At 38.1% G+C, this 17951-nt stretch overlaps 1 protein-coding gene across 1 annotated transcript in view; it reads left to right on the top strand.

Moving 5' to 3' along the window:
* The window catches only part of LOC120314290 (adhesion G-protein coupled receptor G2-like), a gene marked incomplete at its 3' end in the record, with an annotated part of 76724 nt that extends 60628 nt beyond the window's left edge, over positions 1-16096 (top strand). The window contains exons 13-21 of the mRNA XM_039357221.1: positions 287-750; positions 7095-7284; positions 7619-7775; positions 12382-12525; positions 12634-12756; positions 13552-13591; positions 13691-13794; positions 15117-15241; positions 15978-16096. Of these exons, the coding sequence (XP_039213155.1) occupies positions 287-750; positions 7095-7284; positions 7619-7775; positions 12382-12525; positions 12634-12756; positions 13552-13591; positions 13691-13794; positions 15117-15241; positions 15978-16096 (1466 nt within the window). The remainder of the gene's footprint in view (positions 1-286; positions 751-7094; positions 7285-7618; positions 7776-12381; positions 12526-12633; positions 12757-13551; positions 13592-13690; positions 13795-15116; positions 15242-15977) is intronic.
* Positions 16097-17951: the final 1855 nt, after the last annotated feature.

The raw sequence follows: 17951 nt of genomic DNA, 5'->3' as shown, positions 1-17951 counted from the left end.
TTGATGATTAAATATAGTAAAGAATGCTATTGAAGGCATGCAAAAATAGACTTTTAGGTTATTTTAATGATAAACATATTTTATTAATTTTAGAAGGCTGTCCAACTCCATAACACTGTGCAGCATTCATTAAAAATAGTAAAAATAATAAAAGCATAAAACAGCAAATAGTATAATAATCAAATTCTTTGAAGAGATGGGGCAGACAAAGATTTGGATTTTTCTTTATCGTTTTAAAAGTATAAGCTGCAACTAAATCGATGCCAATATTCTGTTTTTTTTATAGTGATATTCATGAACCAATTGCCTGTAATGGTCATAGTACTCCTGATTCTCCAGTTTCACCTGCAGGTCCTTCCTCTTTTACAATGCAGCATGAAGCCTTTTCCTCTGAATCATCCTCTGAATCAGCAACTGTTTTGACACCCCCTTTCACTGAGCTTACAACAATAAATATTTCTAATATATATGTTACTCATAATTCTTTCACTGAGCAAACTACAGTGCTTTCTTCTGAATTTCCTACAAAGTCAACCAATATAATTGTTCCTTCAACCTTGGTTGAAACAATTAATTCAGATTTTACAACACATTCTGCTCAGGATATTACTACTTTTCCTGAAATATATCCCACAATATCTACCATATCTAATGCTCAGCATACAACCTCAGTTTCTTCGGCCATCATGTCCATGTCTTCTTCCATGATCTACACTAATGATATTGGAGGACCAAGTAAAAAAAGCACAGGTAACCGATTTAAATGGATCTTCTATCGTGACTCTGATATATGCATGAAGTTTGATTAGTATGTGGAAGTACTAGGGATGTGCATACTTCAGAAATGAAAGTGCTTTTGATTTCATACAACCACAGTTCTCTGCTAATTAGAAAAACAGACCGAATTTTTTTCAAGCTTCCTGAAAAACTTTAGATAGTGGCACCTTTTTTTAGGCTCATGTCAAGTTGTTTTAATGAAAGCAGGAAATACTCTGCTTCTGTAAGGTCAGAAACACTTTTTGAAGAATGGGCATGATATGCAGACTACTCCCACATAAATATCTATAATCAACACTTACCATAATTGATGGCAACATTTGCTTGATTAAATTTTTGATCTCTGTTTTCTGATGAATTTCCTAATTTTATTTCTATCAAGAAAGAAATGGGGCAGCATTGCCCAAGCGTATGGTCATTAGCTATATCTTCACTTTAAATAAAGCATCAATTGCTGATTTCAGCAGGAAAAGCAGTTCACTGAACCATCCTCATTTCTGCTTGAGGAAGCTTCCAAATCAAAATGGATGTATAAGGACCCACCCCAGCTAACCACCCAAGAAAACAGAACTCTTGAAACAGGCATTGTCTCAAAAGGAAACTGGCACAGTTGGCACGCATCTCAAGGTCTTCTCCAGTTTTGCTTCTTTGTAACCGCCTGATAAGGGAGACACATTCCTTTCTCAAGTGGATAGAGGCGGACGAAGAAAAGCAGAAAGCGATATATATATATATATATATATATATATATATATATATATATATATATATATATATAAAAGGGAGACAATAAAGATTTGGGGACCTGACATACGCCCCCCTAAAAGAACGAGAAATCCACCTAAAAGACAGAAAGGGGAGGGGAACAACAATATATACACATTAATTAAGCTTATCAGGATATTGAGAATGGAACTTCTTAGAAGTTTAGGGGCTCTAACATGTCTCTTGTACACCCACTCATTCTGAGCAGAAGGGAGATTCTTCCAAGCTACTGAGTATTGTGTCACCCCATGATGTATTCGACAGTCCAAAATGTCCTTAATCTCAAAGTGTTGTTCACCCTCAACCATGATAGGTGTAGGCGCCTGAGGAGCAGGAGGCCTAAGGTTAGAAGTGACCTCTGGTTTGAGTAAACTGCAGTGGAAAATGGTTGATTTTCCATAGGTTCTTTGGCAAGTCTAATTCACAGGATTGATGATGCATTTGATAGGGAAAGATCCTACAAATTTAGGGCCTAATTTTTTAGATGGCTTTAAAGATTGCAAATACTTTGTGGAGAGGTATACTCGGTCTCCAGCTTTATATGGTTTTTGCTCCATCCTCTGTTTATTGGCCTGAACCTTATAGGCTTCTCTGGCTTCATTCAGAGCTTTCCTGACTACAGGCTTCTTGACAGGAAGTTCAGGCATGACCACAAATGTTTGACCATTAGCTACTTGAAATGGAATAAAACCTGTACTGGAATGCACAGCATTGTTATAAGCTACCTCAGCAAATGGTAACAGGCCAGACCAATTATCTTTTTGATAATTAATGAAACATCTCAGGTATTGTTCTAGAACTGAGTTCAGTCTCTCTCTGTCCCTCCATTCGTTTGAGGATGGTGCAAAGATGATAGCCCTTGACTAGAACCCATCAAGTCCAGAAAAGCTTTCCAGAACTTAGAGGTGAATTGAACCCCTCTGTGTAAAATTATACATTATGGGGCCCCATGAAAACGATATACATTCTGCACAAAGAGTTTGGCAAGGCTCTTTGCAATTGGGATCTTGGGGCATGGGATGAAATACACTTGTCTAGAGAATAAATCTGTTACAACTCAAAGTACAGTGTTTCCAGCACTTTCAGGCAGTTCTACAATAAAATCTATGAGATCTCTCTCCAGGGTGCTGACAGACTTGCTACTGGTTGAAGCAATTCTGGGGATTTTCCTTGTCATCGTTTAACCACTGCACACATGGGGCAGCTGGCTACATAGCTTTCTATATCTTTTTTCAAAGCAGGTCACCAAAACTGCCTTTTAATGAGATGTAAAGTTTTTACAAATCCAAAATCCAGTTTTTGAGTCATGCCCTGTTTTCATTACTTTAAGCCTTAAAACTGCTGGGACATAAAGTTTCTCCCCAATCCATGCTAGTCCATCTTTTAACACACGCAGGTTATTGTGGTTTTGAAACCACTCATCGGTCTCTAATGCAGTTTTAAACTCCTGTAATAGTCTTTTCAAGGGGAGCCACAGGTTTCAACTGGGCTCTGGTGGTTACAGGAGCTGCTAATTGATGAGGGTGCAAAAATAGTTTAGTCACTTCTGCTTTCTTGCTATTATATTGTGGTAATCTGTACAATGCGTCAGCTAGGAAATTCTTTCCCCCAGGGAGATAATGAATAGTGAAATCAAAACAATGGACACGTTGAGACCATCTTGCATGTTTAAGGGAGAATTTCCTGGGGGTTTTCGTAGCTTCAAGATTCTTATGATCAGTCCATACTTGAAATGGGATTTTACTCCTCTCTAGGAAATGCCTCCATATTAGGAGAGCCCATCATACAGCATAAGCCTCCTTCTCCCAAGCTGCCCACTTTTGCTTAGTCTCTGATAATTTCCTAGAAGTATAAGCACAGGGTTGTAATTGTCCTTCCTTATTTCTTTGTAATAACACTGCTCCAAAAACTACATCACTAGCATCTGCTTGAATTATAAATGGCTGTTCTGGGACCGGGTGTTTCAAAACTGGCTCCATAGAGAAAAGTCTTTTAAGTTTCTCAAAAGCTGCTTGACGCTCCCCTGTCCATTTCAACGGTTGGCTGGGCTTTGGCTTGTCCCCCCTCTGGTTTTTAACAAGTTTGTGATTGGGAGGGCAATCTGTGCAAAAGATGGAATGAATTGATTGTAAATACTAGGAAACTTTGGAGTTGTTTCCTGGTTTTTGGAGAGGCCCAGTCCAAGACACCTCTCACTTTCTCTGGGTCCATCTCTGTTTCCTCGTTCGATATACGGTAACCCAAGTAATCAATATGATCTTTGTGGAACTCACACTTTGGCAGTTTGGCATACAACTTAGCAGAGCGCAACTTTTTTGGTACCGCTCTGCCCAGTTTAATATGTTCATCTTTGGTTTCGGTATACATAAGGATATCAACCAGGTAAACCCAACCCCCTTTGTACAGGTGATCATGTAGGACCTCATTAATTAGTTGCATGAAAACTGCAGGAGCCCCTTGTAGGTAAATGGGAGAACTTTAAATTGGAAGCAATCAAGGGGGCAGTTGAAAGCAGTTTTCCATTCATCCCCTTTCTTTATCTGTATCTGCACTTTTGATAAGTGCACTAACATATCTTTCATTAAAGATAGTGGGTATATGTTTTCCACACACACAGCATTAAGACTCCTATGATCCATACACAGATGAAGAGAGCCATCTTTCTTTTCTCTGAACAATACAGGGCTGCTACCTGGGGTCTGGCTGGCTCTATAAAAACCTGCTCTAAATTCTTTTTGATGAACTTTCCTAGTTCGTCTAATTCCCTTGAGTTATAGAGTACATTTTTGGCTTTGGTAGTTTTGCCCGTGGAGTGATTTCTATAGCACAGTCTGTGGATCAGTGAGGGGGGAGTTCGTCTGCCCTCTGTTCACTAAAAGCTTCAACCAAATTTCAGTATTCCATTGGGAGGGCTTTCAAGTCTGACTCACTGAAGGCAGAAGCAAAATTGCAGCGTAATCCATATCTCCCACTTAGAAGCAGGCAGGGCTCCCCCTTTTGGAAATTTTAACTGTCCTTCCTTCCAGTTGACCATGGGATTCCGCTTTTTTTAACCAAGCCAGACCCAGGACTAATGGTCACTCCATCCCTGGGGCCACAATAAAAGCTAAAGTCTCTACATGATCTCCCAGGTCAATACACAGTGGTCTGGTGGTAAAGCTGGTGGGAACCCCCTCTGCCACGGAGCCATCCAGTTGGCAGAAAGTAATTAGGATTTTAGTCTCCTGAGGGATATGCCCATTTCCTCACTAGTTCTGAGCTAATAATGCAGCGGATACACCCAGAGTCCAGTACTGCAGCTAACTTTACTGTCTTTCTAGTGCCAGGTATAGAGAGTTCTAGGGGCACTGTTATAGGGTCAATTGGCCCACTCACCAATGGGTCATCCTTGTAGTCATCTTCTGCCACTCCTGGGACATCGTGACTTGGAGTCAGAGCTCAACCCTCTCAGTTGCGATCCCATGGGAGCTCTACGACTTCCTTGGAACTCATCGCAGTCTCCCTGGGGTTTGGTGAGGCTCTTAGAGGTTTTCCAGCTGGTAGACGATCCCCTTCTTGGTTGGTGCCTTGCTGTGGCAATCCTTGGCTCGATGTCCCTCTTTACCATATTTGAAGCAGGCAGTGCTACGAGCTGGAGCAGGCGAACTTCATGCGGTCTCCCCTCGTTTCTCTGACTGTGGCTTGAAACTTGGTTTCACCAGATGATGTAGTTGCTTATGTTGGTCAATTTCTACTTTCTCGGCTACTAGGCACCAGTTGTACAGCCACCCCGGGGCTCCACGGGCTATGCAGGCATTGTACAGCTTGTTGAGCCCATCCTGGAAACAGCTTACCAGGATGTTTTCCAGCCAGCGAAGGCAACTGGCCAGCTCTCTGAATTCTTCACTGTATTCAGCGACTGGTCTCCTTCCCTGCTTCACTGTCTTTATGCACTCCCAGGCTTTCTTGTCTGCCAGCCGGGCTTCAAACCGTCTATGGAGAGCAGCCATAAATGGTTGAAATTCCTCAATTTGGGTGTGTTGCAATTCTACAAGGTCACCATCCAGTCAGCTGCTCCACCTTCCAGGGCTAGGGTGATGACTAGCACCTTCTCAACATCAGTAGACAGTGTTCTCCCATAGATTTGCCTGTAGGTGAACACTTGTGCCAGGAAATAGCCCAGGTGCTTTGGGTTCCCTTCAAACTTCACTCCGATCAGGATTGGTTTCACCTTGGCTGGTTGAGGTGGTCTGCCTCTGGTTCCTTGAGATGGATGGTGATGCTGCCTCCTGGTCTTCAGCTGCAGCCGTCTCGGAGACCTCTGACTCTTCTTCCTTCGATTCACCTTCTAACTCTTCTTCCGATTTGGGGCTTTCTTTCAGCTGTACCATACACTTGTCAAGGGCTTTTTTCAAATATTGCATCACAGCTTCCATCGTCCCCGATTTCAATTCTTCTTTTTCCCCTTCTTTATCAGGAGGGGCAGGTTCTGCATTTTTCTTCTTTGCCTTTTTCTTTCCTCTGCCTCGGGTAAGAGTAACTTTTGGGGCTTTCTCCTCCCATCTTTCTTTCTTATCAACCCCGAGTGACCATCTGGCTGTATCTTCTCCGCCAGAAGTCTAGCTTCTTCCAGATCCCTGGAAAGGCTTTCATCAACTTTTAGGCAGAGGAGATCTTCAGCCCATTTCTCTGCCTGGAACTCCTCCATGTAGAAATCATTGCGACTCCTTTGGTAGGGCAGCAGCTTCTACAGATTGAGTACTATGCAGATCTCGCCTTATGTAAGAACCCACCTCAGGTAACCACCCAAGAAAGCAGAACTCTTGAAACAGGCATTGTCTCAAAAGGAAACTTTTATTAGTGGTTAGTGACAGGGAAGTCAAGGCACAATCTGGAGAAAATCCTGCTTAAATGGTATAGTTAAACCAGCAATATTCCTCCTCCCACCATAATCATAATGTCCATTTGAAATTCAGCCAATCCACAAGTGGCAACGATGTGTGGGTAACTAGCACAGTTGGCTTGAATCTAAGGTCTTCTCCAGTTTTGTTTCTTTGTAAACTCTCCCTGATAAGGGAGACACATTCCTTTCTCAAGTGGATAGAGGTGGATGAAGAAAAGCAGAAAGCGAAAGTAATCCCAAGCGAAACCAAATAACCCCTCTCTCCTCAATTAAATGGCAGGCCCCAAAGCAAAGCACAAGAATATATATATGAAAGGGAGACAATAAGGATTTGGGGATCTGACAGAACATTATCTTTTTTCCTCTGTTTCTGTCCTCCATCCAGTGGTGATTTATTCATTGAGCTGATTGTGGCCTTTACTGCACTCATACCAAAAAAGATACACATGCATCAGATTCTACTGTGAATTAAAGGGAATGTGTTCAAAGGACTGCATAAATAAACAAAACATCTATAATTCTTTGAAGCTTTTTAATGGTATTTTGGCCATGCCAATTTTTTTATTCAAGTAAGGAAACAAAAAACCCCAAATATTCATGGAATATTTCATTTTCCCAATTTTCAGTCTTGTTTAAAAGTGCTGTTTTTTCCCCTCTCTATCTTTTGCAGAGCAAATATCTCATAATAATTCAAGCACTACCAATAGTGTTCATGCCTCCAATGTCAACAGCATAGTTTCTGAGCTTGAAGGCTACTTAACTGCAGAAACAATAGCACCATCTCTTGGACAGTCGATGCTGGAAAGGGTTAGCTTCCTTCTAAGCATGCCCCAATCACAAATATATCCAGTGTCTAAAAGGTATGTGTCTATAATGTAAGAAACATATTTCTGTATAAAATCTTTTTCTTGAAATGAACATTGTGTTTACAGATGTCCTGTGATTTTTTTTAAGGTCTTTGAAATGTAATTTTTCATTGTTTTCCAAATATATTTCACATCATCCTCTTGAGATGGTATAGAAGAAAAACTATATTATTTCTCAAGAAATTTAACTTTTCGTAATAATTATCTTTATGAACGTGTTTGTACTTTAATGTAATTCAACTGAGATAAGTTTTCATGAAATTATTGTACTTTTAAAAATCAGCAATAAAAAGCACACATGTAATTATCTATATTACTATCTCAATAGAATAATAAAAATAGTGGATGTAATTGGATTAAAATTGAAATTCTCAACAACATCCATTAATCTTACCACTCCTACTTTGGCTCTGGCTGTCCTGAAAGTCAACAGTAGCTCTTTTAGCAAAGTTTCTTTTGCTGTTCAACATTCCTCAGATCTTGAGGTAAGCCATATTTTTTTACTTTTAAAATTTCTTTCGGGCTTTAAGTAACACTCTTTATAATATAAATTTGAGTGTAGAATTTGTTAGTAAATCCAAAGTCCCCAAAGCTAAATATGTATCAGAAGAGCAGATAAATACAACTCTTGATTAGATTTTTGCCCATTTTTTTAATTAGGAATGTATTTTATGCAAGTCTCCTCAAAAACAAACCACACCATTTTAGGTTGCTTTTAAATAATTAAAAATTAAAAGTATAGGATCTGTACATTGTATAACCTGATACAGGCAGGTATACTGGTGTACTTTATTGTGAATACATCTTGTATGTCTATTTAACTAGCCCCGGCTGGGCTTTTGTTTTTAAAGAATGTAATACAGGTAGTCCTCAACTTATGATTATAATTGAGCTCAGAATTACAATTATAACTCTTGCCAGTCTTCAAGTGGGTCATCACAAGAGCATGTCTGACTACAACCTTATTTGCAGTGGTTAAGCAAATGTGATGATAATCAAATAAATGCAATGGTCATTAAGCAAATATTTTTGCCATTAAGCAAAAGCAAAAAAAAACATTGTAAATTGCAGTCATGTGACTGTAGATAGTTGTAAATGCAAGCAACTTGCTGAGTGTTAAAAATGCTGTCACAGGACTGGGGTAGGGTCTGGTCATTGAAATTTCAAATCCAGGTTATAAGTACCTTTTTGGGGGAGATTAATTGTAACTTTGAATGGCTACTAATATAGTGGTGCACTTTTTGTCTTTTGTAAAGAACGGCAATAAGCATAACACGTAAACTTTTCAATCTGAAAAACCTATTGAAAGGTTCTGTAACTGGAACAAAAAGCAATTGTTTAGCCCAGGGCTTTTCAACCAGTGGTATATGTACCACCTGTGGTACATTAGCACGTGGCAGATGATACGCGGCCCTGCCCAGCCAAGTGTAGTGGGAGAGGGAACGAGCCAGCACATTGCAGGACTTATTGTGAGAGAGTCCTCCAGAGCTGCAGAATGACTGGGGTGAGGCACAGGCCCCAGGCTCACCCAGAAGAGAAAGGAGGAGGGGGCAGAGACAGGAGAAGCTATAAAAGGAGGCAGTTTGGATGGGGGAGGGGGGAGAGAAAAAAGAGGCAGCCTTGGGAGGAGGCAGAGTCAGCTCTAGCTGCACCGAAGGGAAAGAAGAAGGAAGGTGGGGGGAGAGGAGAGGAGATCAAGCAGGCCAGCCATGAGGTGATCTACAACTTCTGTGGTAGCCATCCATGCTGGCAGCAACAGAGAGGCAAGAAATGCAGCGGGGGAGGGGTCGCCCTCCACAAGGAATGAAGAAAGGTAGCAATGAAGAAAGGCAGCATCGGCTGGAGGTGAGGCAGGGAGGGAGGGAGATGGAGAATGGAAGGATTCTTATGTGCTTTTGTGACTTTGAAGTTCTGGGATTTGTGCAATGTGGGCTTTGTGTTCTTTTTTTTGACAATATTTTATTAAGTTTAATAAAGGTAGGGGAAAAACAGGATCAATATAGGTAGTGGGATTCGGGGGTGGGTGGGGATGGGGGTGGGATGATGGTAAGTACAACAATGGGGTTACCCCCAATAACATTTCCAAGCTTTAGCAAGCAAACTATTGTCTGGATAGAGATATTCAATGAGAATAGTTAATATAATAATAAGTAGCTATAGTCAACAAAAAAAGAATACTTATAGAGTATGTCAATTAATCAGTAAACATCAATCATCTTATTAAATTTCACAATCATTTCTCGCTAACTCGGTTTGCTAACCATTGGTAAAAGTTTTCCCATGTTTTAAAATAGACTGAATCTTCTTTCTCTTTAATCTCTGGGGTTAGTCTGTCCATTTCTGCACATTCTAGGATTTTCCTAATCATGATCTCACTAGGTGGTACATTTTCATTTTTCCAATATTGGGCAAATGCTATTCTCGCAGCTGTCAATATATGTAATATTAAATACTCATTCTCTTTCCCATAGTTAGATCCTAGTATTCCTAACAAAAACAATTCTGGCTTAAGTTCTGTCTGTATTTTAGTCATCTTCTCCAGCCATATATGAATCTTAGACCAAAATTTCTTTGTACTAGGACATACCCACCAGATATGGTAATAAGTGCCTGGCTTTTACATTTCCAACAATTATTCAAAACATTTTAAAACATTTTCACTAGCCTAACTGGTGTCATATACCATCTATAAAACATTTTATATAGGTTTTTGTTATATGAAGCTGCTTTAGTCAGTTTAATATTTCTATCCCATAACTTTTGCCAAGCTTCTAAGTCTATAGAATATCCAAAGTTTTTTGCCTAGACTATCATTGTCTCTTTTACTTGTTCTTCTTCCATCTTTCAATTTAGCAGAAATCTATAAAGTTTCTTAATTAAATTTTCATCTGTTTTCAAGAGTATTTGGTCAAATTCTATCTGTTCTATATAAAATCTCATTGTCTTTACATCTTTCTCATATCTTGTTTGTATTTGTAGGTAAGGCCACCATGCTAGGTCAATACCTTGTTGTTGTAGGTCTTGCCTTTAAGTTTTCCGTCCTTATCCAAAATGTCTTTATAAGTAACGAGTTTGTCGTAATTAATTAAATTTGGGTAAGCAAAAGCTTCTGGCTTTGTTTTCTTAAAGTGTGTTTGGCAATTTCTATTTGGCTGATGGCTGATGTCTTGTGTTAGATTCTATTGCTCTGCTATTATTAGCTGTAAATTTTGCTGCAAGGGATTTTGAAGTATTTTTCTCCTGAATGGATTTTGCCTGCAGCGTTCCTTTACTTATGAATGGAGTCATTTGGGGAGGCTGCCTTAGCCGGCAGCCAGTACTTACTACATTTTTTTTCTTCCTTAAGTGCCAGCTGCCAGCTCCTTAACTTTCCTTTCTGGCCAGTAGCTAATTCTTAAAGGGGAATGCGCCTTTTTAAGCTAGTTCCTTCAGCAGCTTGTCTTTCCTGTCTCTGGAGGCTTTTCCTTGTTTGATGAATATATAGAAGAAGGAAAATATGGGGAGGGGTGTGTCAAATTTTCCTTCAGAAGGAGATGGGAATGAAAAAGAGGGAGGCAGGAAAGGAGGGAGGCAGGGAAGGAAGTCCCACCTTAGCACTTGGCCACCAGCAGCCCTGCCATTGACTTTGCTTGTCAAAAGGTTGCAAAAGGGGATCACATGACCATCATAAATATGAATCAGTTATCAAGCATCCAAATATAAATCATATGACCCTGGGCATGCTGCAATTGTCATAAGTATGAAAAATGGTCAACTTTGAACAGGTTTTTTTTTTTTTTTGGTCATCAAGTTTTTGACACTTTGCTGGGTAGTACTCAAATATTGCCATATCCTAAAAGTGGTACAATCGGTGAAAAGGTTGAAAAGCCCTGGTTTAACCTAACTATTGCTATCTTGCTTTTGTAATCAGCATTTGCATCAGGGACAAATTTCATGCAAGCTCACAACTGTACTACATACTCAAGTCACTTCCTCCTACTAGTCTGCTTGTGGACCAGATCTAAACATATCATGATCTGGATCTGGCCCACAGGCCTTGAGTTTGACATGTCTGGTCTAGTGGTTAAGACATCAGGCTAGAAACCATGAGACCATGAGTTCTAGTTCTGCCTCAGACATGAAAGCCAATAAGGTGATTTTCTCTCACTTTCTCTCAGCCCAGTGGTTCTCAACCTTTCTAATGCCGTGACCCCATAATACAGTTCCCCATGTTGTGGTGACCCCCAACCACTTATACATCACCGGGTGCCAGGGGCGTGGCCAAAGAAAAGGGGAAAAAATGGCGGACAGCCTTGTTTGGCGACCCCCGTGAAATGGTCGTTCGACCCCAAATGGGGTTCCGACCCACAGGTTGAGAACCACTGTCTTAGCCCAACCTCCCTCATAGGCTTGTAGTAGAGAAAACAGGAGGAAGAAGGAATATTATGTATGTTCCCCACCTTGATTTTTTTATAATAATAATAAAGATGGGATAAAAATAAATAAAATTATGTGCCTGCTTTTCATGCCTCAAGAATGGATGCTTCTAGGATCATTCACAAGAAAGATACATTTCGGTCTGGAGAAGATGGATAGATTATATTCAGAATAAATATGGGACTAAAAAGTTCCATCTAGTTTATGAGTAAATTTATAGTATTATTATTATTAATAGCTTATTATAGTAGAATTTTTATTAGTTTTATTATTATTTTTAGTATTAGTATTGTTAACAATTTGGATATTGTATTGTTTAATAATATTGACTTTTTATATTATTATGTTTATTTTTAATTTGTTTATACCTATGTTAAAGGGGAGTTAAAGCGCATTATGGACTTGGTTATTATATGGTTGGTTAATGTTAATTAGAGTTTGATTATTATATTTGTAACCCTGTACTCAGCTCTGGGAAGTGGGGGAGGGAGGGTTTTTTTTAGGGTGGGTGGGTTTTGGGGTGTATACTGTAATTTTTATAAAACTTTTCAATAAAAAAAAAGAATGGATGCTTCTTTTACATTAATGTTGATCTATTATACAAAGCACAAGCATATAGATTAATTATCTATTTTTAGGGAACAATGTGTTCTTTTTTTTCTTTTTTTAAAAAAGGCTACCCTTGGAACTGAAGTGCCATCAAAGGTTATTGGAGCCATTACACTTCCATCATCATTAATGGCAGACTTGAAACCTCAAGATAAGCATATATCTTCTAGAATTACATTTAACTTTTTTAAAAAAACAACTCTATTCCAGGTATTTTTATAGTTTCAAAGCATGCTTGAAATTTTTAAATGTAATCTATTGTTTATAGCAATCAAAATTATACTTAATTAATAAGATATACATGGTTGTATTTCATAGGATTCTACACTGAAACAATTCTCTTTGTTCAGTTATGTTATATCATCCAGTATTGCTAACCTTTCAGTCAACAACTTGAAGACAAATGTGACTGTCACGCTACAAAATATCAGGCCTAATCAGGTACCAATTCATACATTATATTTTATTTTCTTATGCTTTATTTCAGAAATCAATCATTTTAACTACATTTAGATATTTTTATTAATCTAGCTGAATAATCTTAAATCTAGATACAATTTACCTAATTATGTTGTCATGAGAGCTGTATGCAACGAAATTTTATTTTGATGTATGCTAATTGGTGTACATTCAAAGTGACAATAAAGTTGTTGTTATTATTTATTATTATTATGGATCGTCGCACAGTCAGCCAGATGTTCAGACTGGATCTGGCATTTTGCCTACCTATCGAGTCCTTACCCAGGACCTGTTGTTGTTGTTGTTGTTGTTATTATTATTATTATTCTGACATAATGCAGGCAGATATGTCTTTCAAACTGAAGCTGCATATCCATATTTATACTACTAATAAAAAAGGTTCATTTCTGCTAATTTTTCTTTGCATTACTAAATAGAGATTTTCTAAGCCTTTTTGTATAAGGTTCAAAAGCTGCTTGATGTTTTGCATGTTTTGACAGATATCCAGAACAGTCCTACGCACTCAGTTCCTCATGATTTATTCTTGGTACTAGTACTTTCTATTTGTAAAAACAGGAATAAATTAGGGTCCGGTTCAGAGGACTCACCTGTGCAAACTCTGTAGGAAGTATCTGTGGTATTTTACAATTCCTTGTAGCTCTACAGGAACAGTCTGAAGTGATAGATGTACCTACATCTAAGCAAACAAGTGGTACTTCTTTTTAATATATGAGTCATGTGATATGTAGCTAAGCTTTTTTTTCCTCTTCCAATCAGGCAAATTTGACTGTTAGATGTGCCTTCTGGGATAAAAATGGTATGTTTCACGATCATGTGACTTCATTTATGTTAACTAAGCTAGTTAAAAACTATATTGCTTATAATATGATAATAGCAGTATTTTAATGTTTGGCAGATGGCCAAGGCAGTTGGAATTCTGAAGGTTGTATGGTAAAAGAAAGAACAATGAATGAAACCATCTGTAGCTGCAATCACCTGACAAGTTTTGGCATATTACTGGTAATCCTTATACTATCTAAGCAAAAGCTGCATAGAGGCTTAGTGCGTCTTGAGAGTTTCTCAGTGGCTGTAATGTGGGATGGAAAGGGAGAAAAGGCAACTTATTTCAAGGTTCACAGGGTGCCATTATAAGAAGTTTAAAAATATGAAGCTTCTGGATTCAGGAATAGGAGGCGGGCAGGCAGAGGAAATGGTTCAAATTTATAGAAACACTAAATACCGATAGTTCTCGATTTACAACCATAAATGAGCCCAAAATTTCTGTTGCTAAGTGAAACATTTGATAAGTGAGTTTTGCCCATTTTACAACTTTTCTTGCCACAGTGGTTAAGTGAATCACTGTAGTTGTTAAATTAGTAACACGATTGTTAAGTAAATCTGGTTTCTCCATTGACTTTGCTTATCAGAAGATCGCAAAAGATGAACACATGACCCTGGGACACTGAAACCATCATAAATATGAGTCAGTTGTCAAGTGTCTGAATGTTGATCATGTGATCATGGGGATGCTACAACGGTTGTAAATGTGAAAAACAAGTCATAAATCACTTTTTTCAGTATTGTAACTTCGAATGGTCACTAAATGAACTGTTGTAAGTTGAGGACTACATGTAACCTGTAAATCATTGGGTTGTTTCAGAGTTATTTCCTTACCAGATATCGCAATGCCTTCAAAAATGGCAGAGCTTCTAGTGTACTTGAAAAGTTCCTAAAAATTTAGAAAGATATTCAGAGATGTATATGTCTTGAAAGTAGCCCATGCTTAATAACATAGCACAGTCAAACATTAGCAATTGACCTTGAGAAATGTTTTAAGACATTTTGTATTATGTTATAAATGCTTTATGATCATTTTTGTGTGTCATAAAATTAATAAAATTGGTCTCAGATGTTTGATGCATTCTATAAGTTAACTTATTTGAGATACCTTAGGTCAGGGGTGTCAAACTGCTGGCCCACGGGCCATATGCATTAAGGCGAAACCACATCCACCCATTGCCGGGAATGGAAAAAAAATCATGATATGTCGCAACATGTCACGTGATGCTGCAAGTTTGACACCCCTGCCTTAGGCGAAAAGGTTTGCCCTATGATGCATCATTTCATCCATTTAAAGTTTACAGACATGAGAGTTTTGGTAGTATATAGATGTTTGTGTGTGTGTTTATTTAATTTATATCTCACATTTGTAACTCTAAGCAACTCACATAATTAATGGATATAGCATACATGTATACACACAAATATACATATAGCTGTGTATATTGACAAACTGCTAAAATTTAAACAGATTTTTAAAAAATATTTCTCTTTCTGTTTAGGATTTATCAAGAAACCCCACTATATCTCCAGTTCAAGTGCTAATTCTAACTTTCATCACCTACATAGGTTGTGGACTTTCAGCTATTTTTCTTTCTGTGACTCTTGTTACCTACATTGCATTTGAGTAAGTACTTGGCTATGCTAAATTATATGGCATGTTTATGATATTATAAGGCATCTTTGATTAGCCTGAGAAAGAATTGTTATAAATAACAGCTGAAAAGTAAAACAAGGTTAGATTACAACCATTTTATTTAGCTAGGAACTCAAGTGTAGAAATGGAAAAACAGTAGGTCAGATAAGACAAATTGATTTTCTCAATTCATTTCATAATAAAAAATATATCAACATATCCTAGAATTTTTGATTCTAGAGTTAGTGATTTAAATGAGTAGCTTGCACAGATTTTTCTTTCACAGATTTCAGATGGGTCTATTCAAGGTTTTCCTCACCTGATACCTTTTCACCTGGAGAAAATCCTGTTCCTTGTTTTTTTTATTCTCTGGTTTCTCTCTATATTTCATTAGCAAAATATTATAGAGATTTTGTTCCTGCAGTTTTCAAGTAATAACTTTTGGTACTTCAGTAATTACAGTTTTATAATTTAGTAACTTGCCATTATTAGAAAAACATATTTACAGCTTGTCATGGAAGTAAAAAAATAACTAATGTAGAAAGTTGTAATTTCAGGTAGAAATTGCAAGGATTCTCATGCTTTTATGATCTTACAACAGTATTTGAAAAAGGCTACAATGTTTAAGAGATTAAAACAATATAAATATTGCCTGTATCATATTGTATATTATTAAATGTATCAAAAAAGGTGTCAGCTTACATATTTAATTTATTTGAGTTTATAGGAAAATCCGAAGAGACTACCCATCTAAAATTCTTATCCAGCTCTGCATTGCTCTGCTTCTTTTAAACATATTTAATTTATTGCTGATTCTTTTGGATTGCTCTGTATCCGAGATCCAGGGTCTGTGCATTTCCATTCTACTGCCTTATCCAGCTCTGCATTTCTCTGCTTACTTTTGGATGGGGTTTTCCTTTCATATGGACTTGCCCTGTACGAGATCCAGTATTCAATACATACGTGGCTGTGCATATTCTAAAGTTGCTGCCTTTATCATTATTTTCTTTTGGTAAGTCATATATATGGGCCTTGAAGATCATATGAATTTATCAATTGCAAATCCTTGACTACACTGAAAGTATTTCATTCTACATAAGAAATATATGTGGAATGTTCTGGATTCATGCTCAAAGTATTGATCCATATCTATATATATAACCATATTGTTCTTTGAGTAGTACTAGGTGTCTGGCACCTGTCAACTTAATTAATTATGACCAAATTCCATGTCTCTCTTCTTTGTTGCCAGTTTCATCTAATGGACACCCAGAGTTTTTGTTACTCAGATGTTTTGTCCCAGGTCGTCTACGCATTTCCCATGCCTTCATGGTCTGATATGCCGGGCGTAGGTCCACATGTCGATTGATTGACATGCTGTCTGAGAACCAGGCTTCTTTGAGTAACCTACCACTCTTGGAGGTGTCACTGGCAACCACCCGTACGTCATCAAAATTAAATTTATGACCAAACTCCTCCATGTGAGTCAGTATTTGGGAGTACTGCTCACCTCTTCTTATTGCCAGCTTGTGTTCCTGCATTCTTGTTCCGACCCTTTTGGAAGTTTCTCCCACATAATTGCCGGGACAGTCATTACAGTTAATCCTGTAAACGACTCCAGATCTCTCAACTATGGGGAGTGGGTCCTTTGGTCTCATAATGCAGGAACGCAATGTCCGGTCAGGTCTATGTGCAACCCTTACACCATAGGGTGCCAATAGTCTGGTGGTGGCTTCTGAGACATTGCTACTGTAAGGGAGGGTAATACGAGTCGTCTGTGATGGTGCCATCCCACTTGATGGATTTTGGGATGGTTTGGACAGAGTACTGTGGCGTCTGATGAATTTCATGGGGTACCCATTGTACCTACAGAGACGGAGGAGATGTTTTCTTTCCTCCATCCTAGCTTCGGCTGTACTGCAGTGGGAGTCCACCCTCTTAAAGAGGGTTCTAATGCAGCTGACTTTGTGGGCCACCGGGTGATTGCTGTTGTAGTGCAAGATTCTATCGGTGTGCGTGGGTTTGCGATAGACCCGGGTGGTTAAGGTCCCATCTGGCTGGCGTTGGACTAAGACATCAAGAAATGCCAGCCTACCCTGATACTCCTCCTCCTCCGTAAATTGCAGATCCACGCACACCGAATTAAGTATGTCCACAAAGTCAGTCCATGCGTAGAGTTTAGGTGTGGCTATGCTTATAAGCAGGTTTCCTCACTAACTGGCTTGTATCCTGATGATGATGGCAGATGTTAGCCATCGAAAGCTTGATTTTATTTATTAAAACCTTGGTGTTTTACTTCCTGGTGATCGCTTTCCTTTTTTACTGAAATATATGTACCCAGGAATCGCTATTCTTCAATTTTTTTATATATATATATATATATATATATATATATATATATATATATATATATATATATATATATATATATATTGTATACTGTTGGTTTGAACAGGGCTAATATTCATGAAAACATTTGGTTTTGAAGCACACTATAACCTTTGCAAGTAACTTTCCCTCTCAGTTTATCACCCAAAAAAGGTTAAGAAAATACATATATATCATAATATTTAACAGCTTATAATACTAACATTGTTAATACCTTATATAGAAACTCTTATGGTATTTCTTATGCTTCCTACTTTGAAAAGACTAAATTTATGTAATTTATATTAGGTAAATAAGTGAACATTCATATTAG

The sequence above is a fragment of the Crotalus tigris genome, unplaced genomic scaffold, assembly GCF_016545835.1.
Source record: "Crotalus tigris isolate CLP2741 ecotype Arizona unplaced genomic scaffold, ASM1654583v1 scf7180000018879.704157, whole genome shotgun sequence".
Classification (NCBI taxonomy): Eukaryota; Metazoa; Chordata; class Lepidosauria; order Squamata; family Viperidae; genus Crotalus; species Crotalus tigris.
The sequence above is the reverse complement of the archived record's forward strand: the minus strand, read 5'-3'. Positions and strand labels throughout refer to the sequence as shown.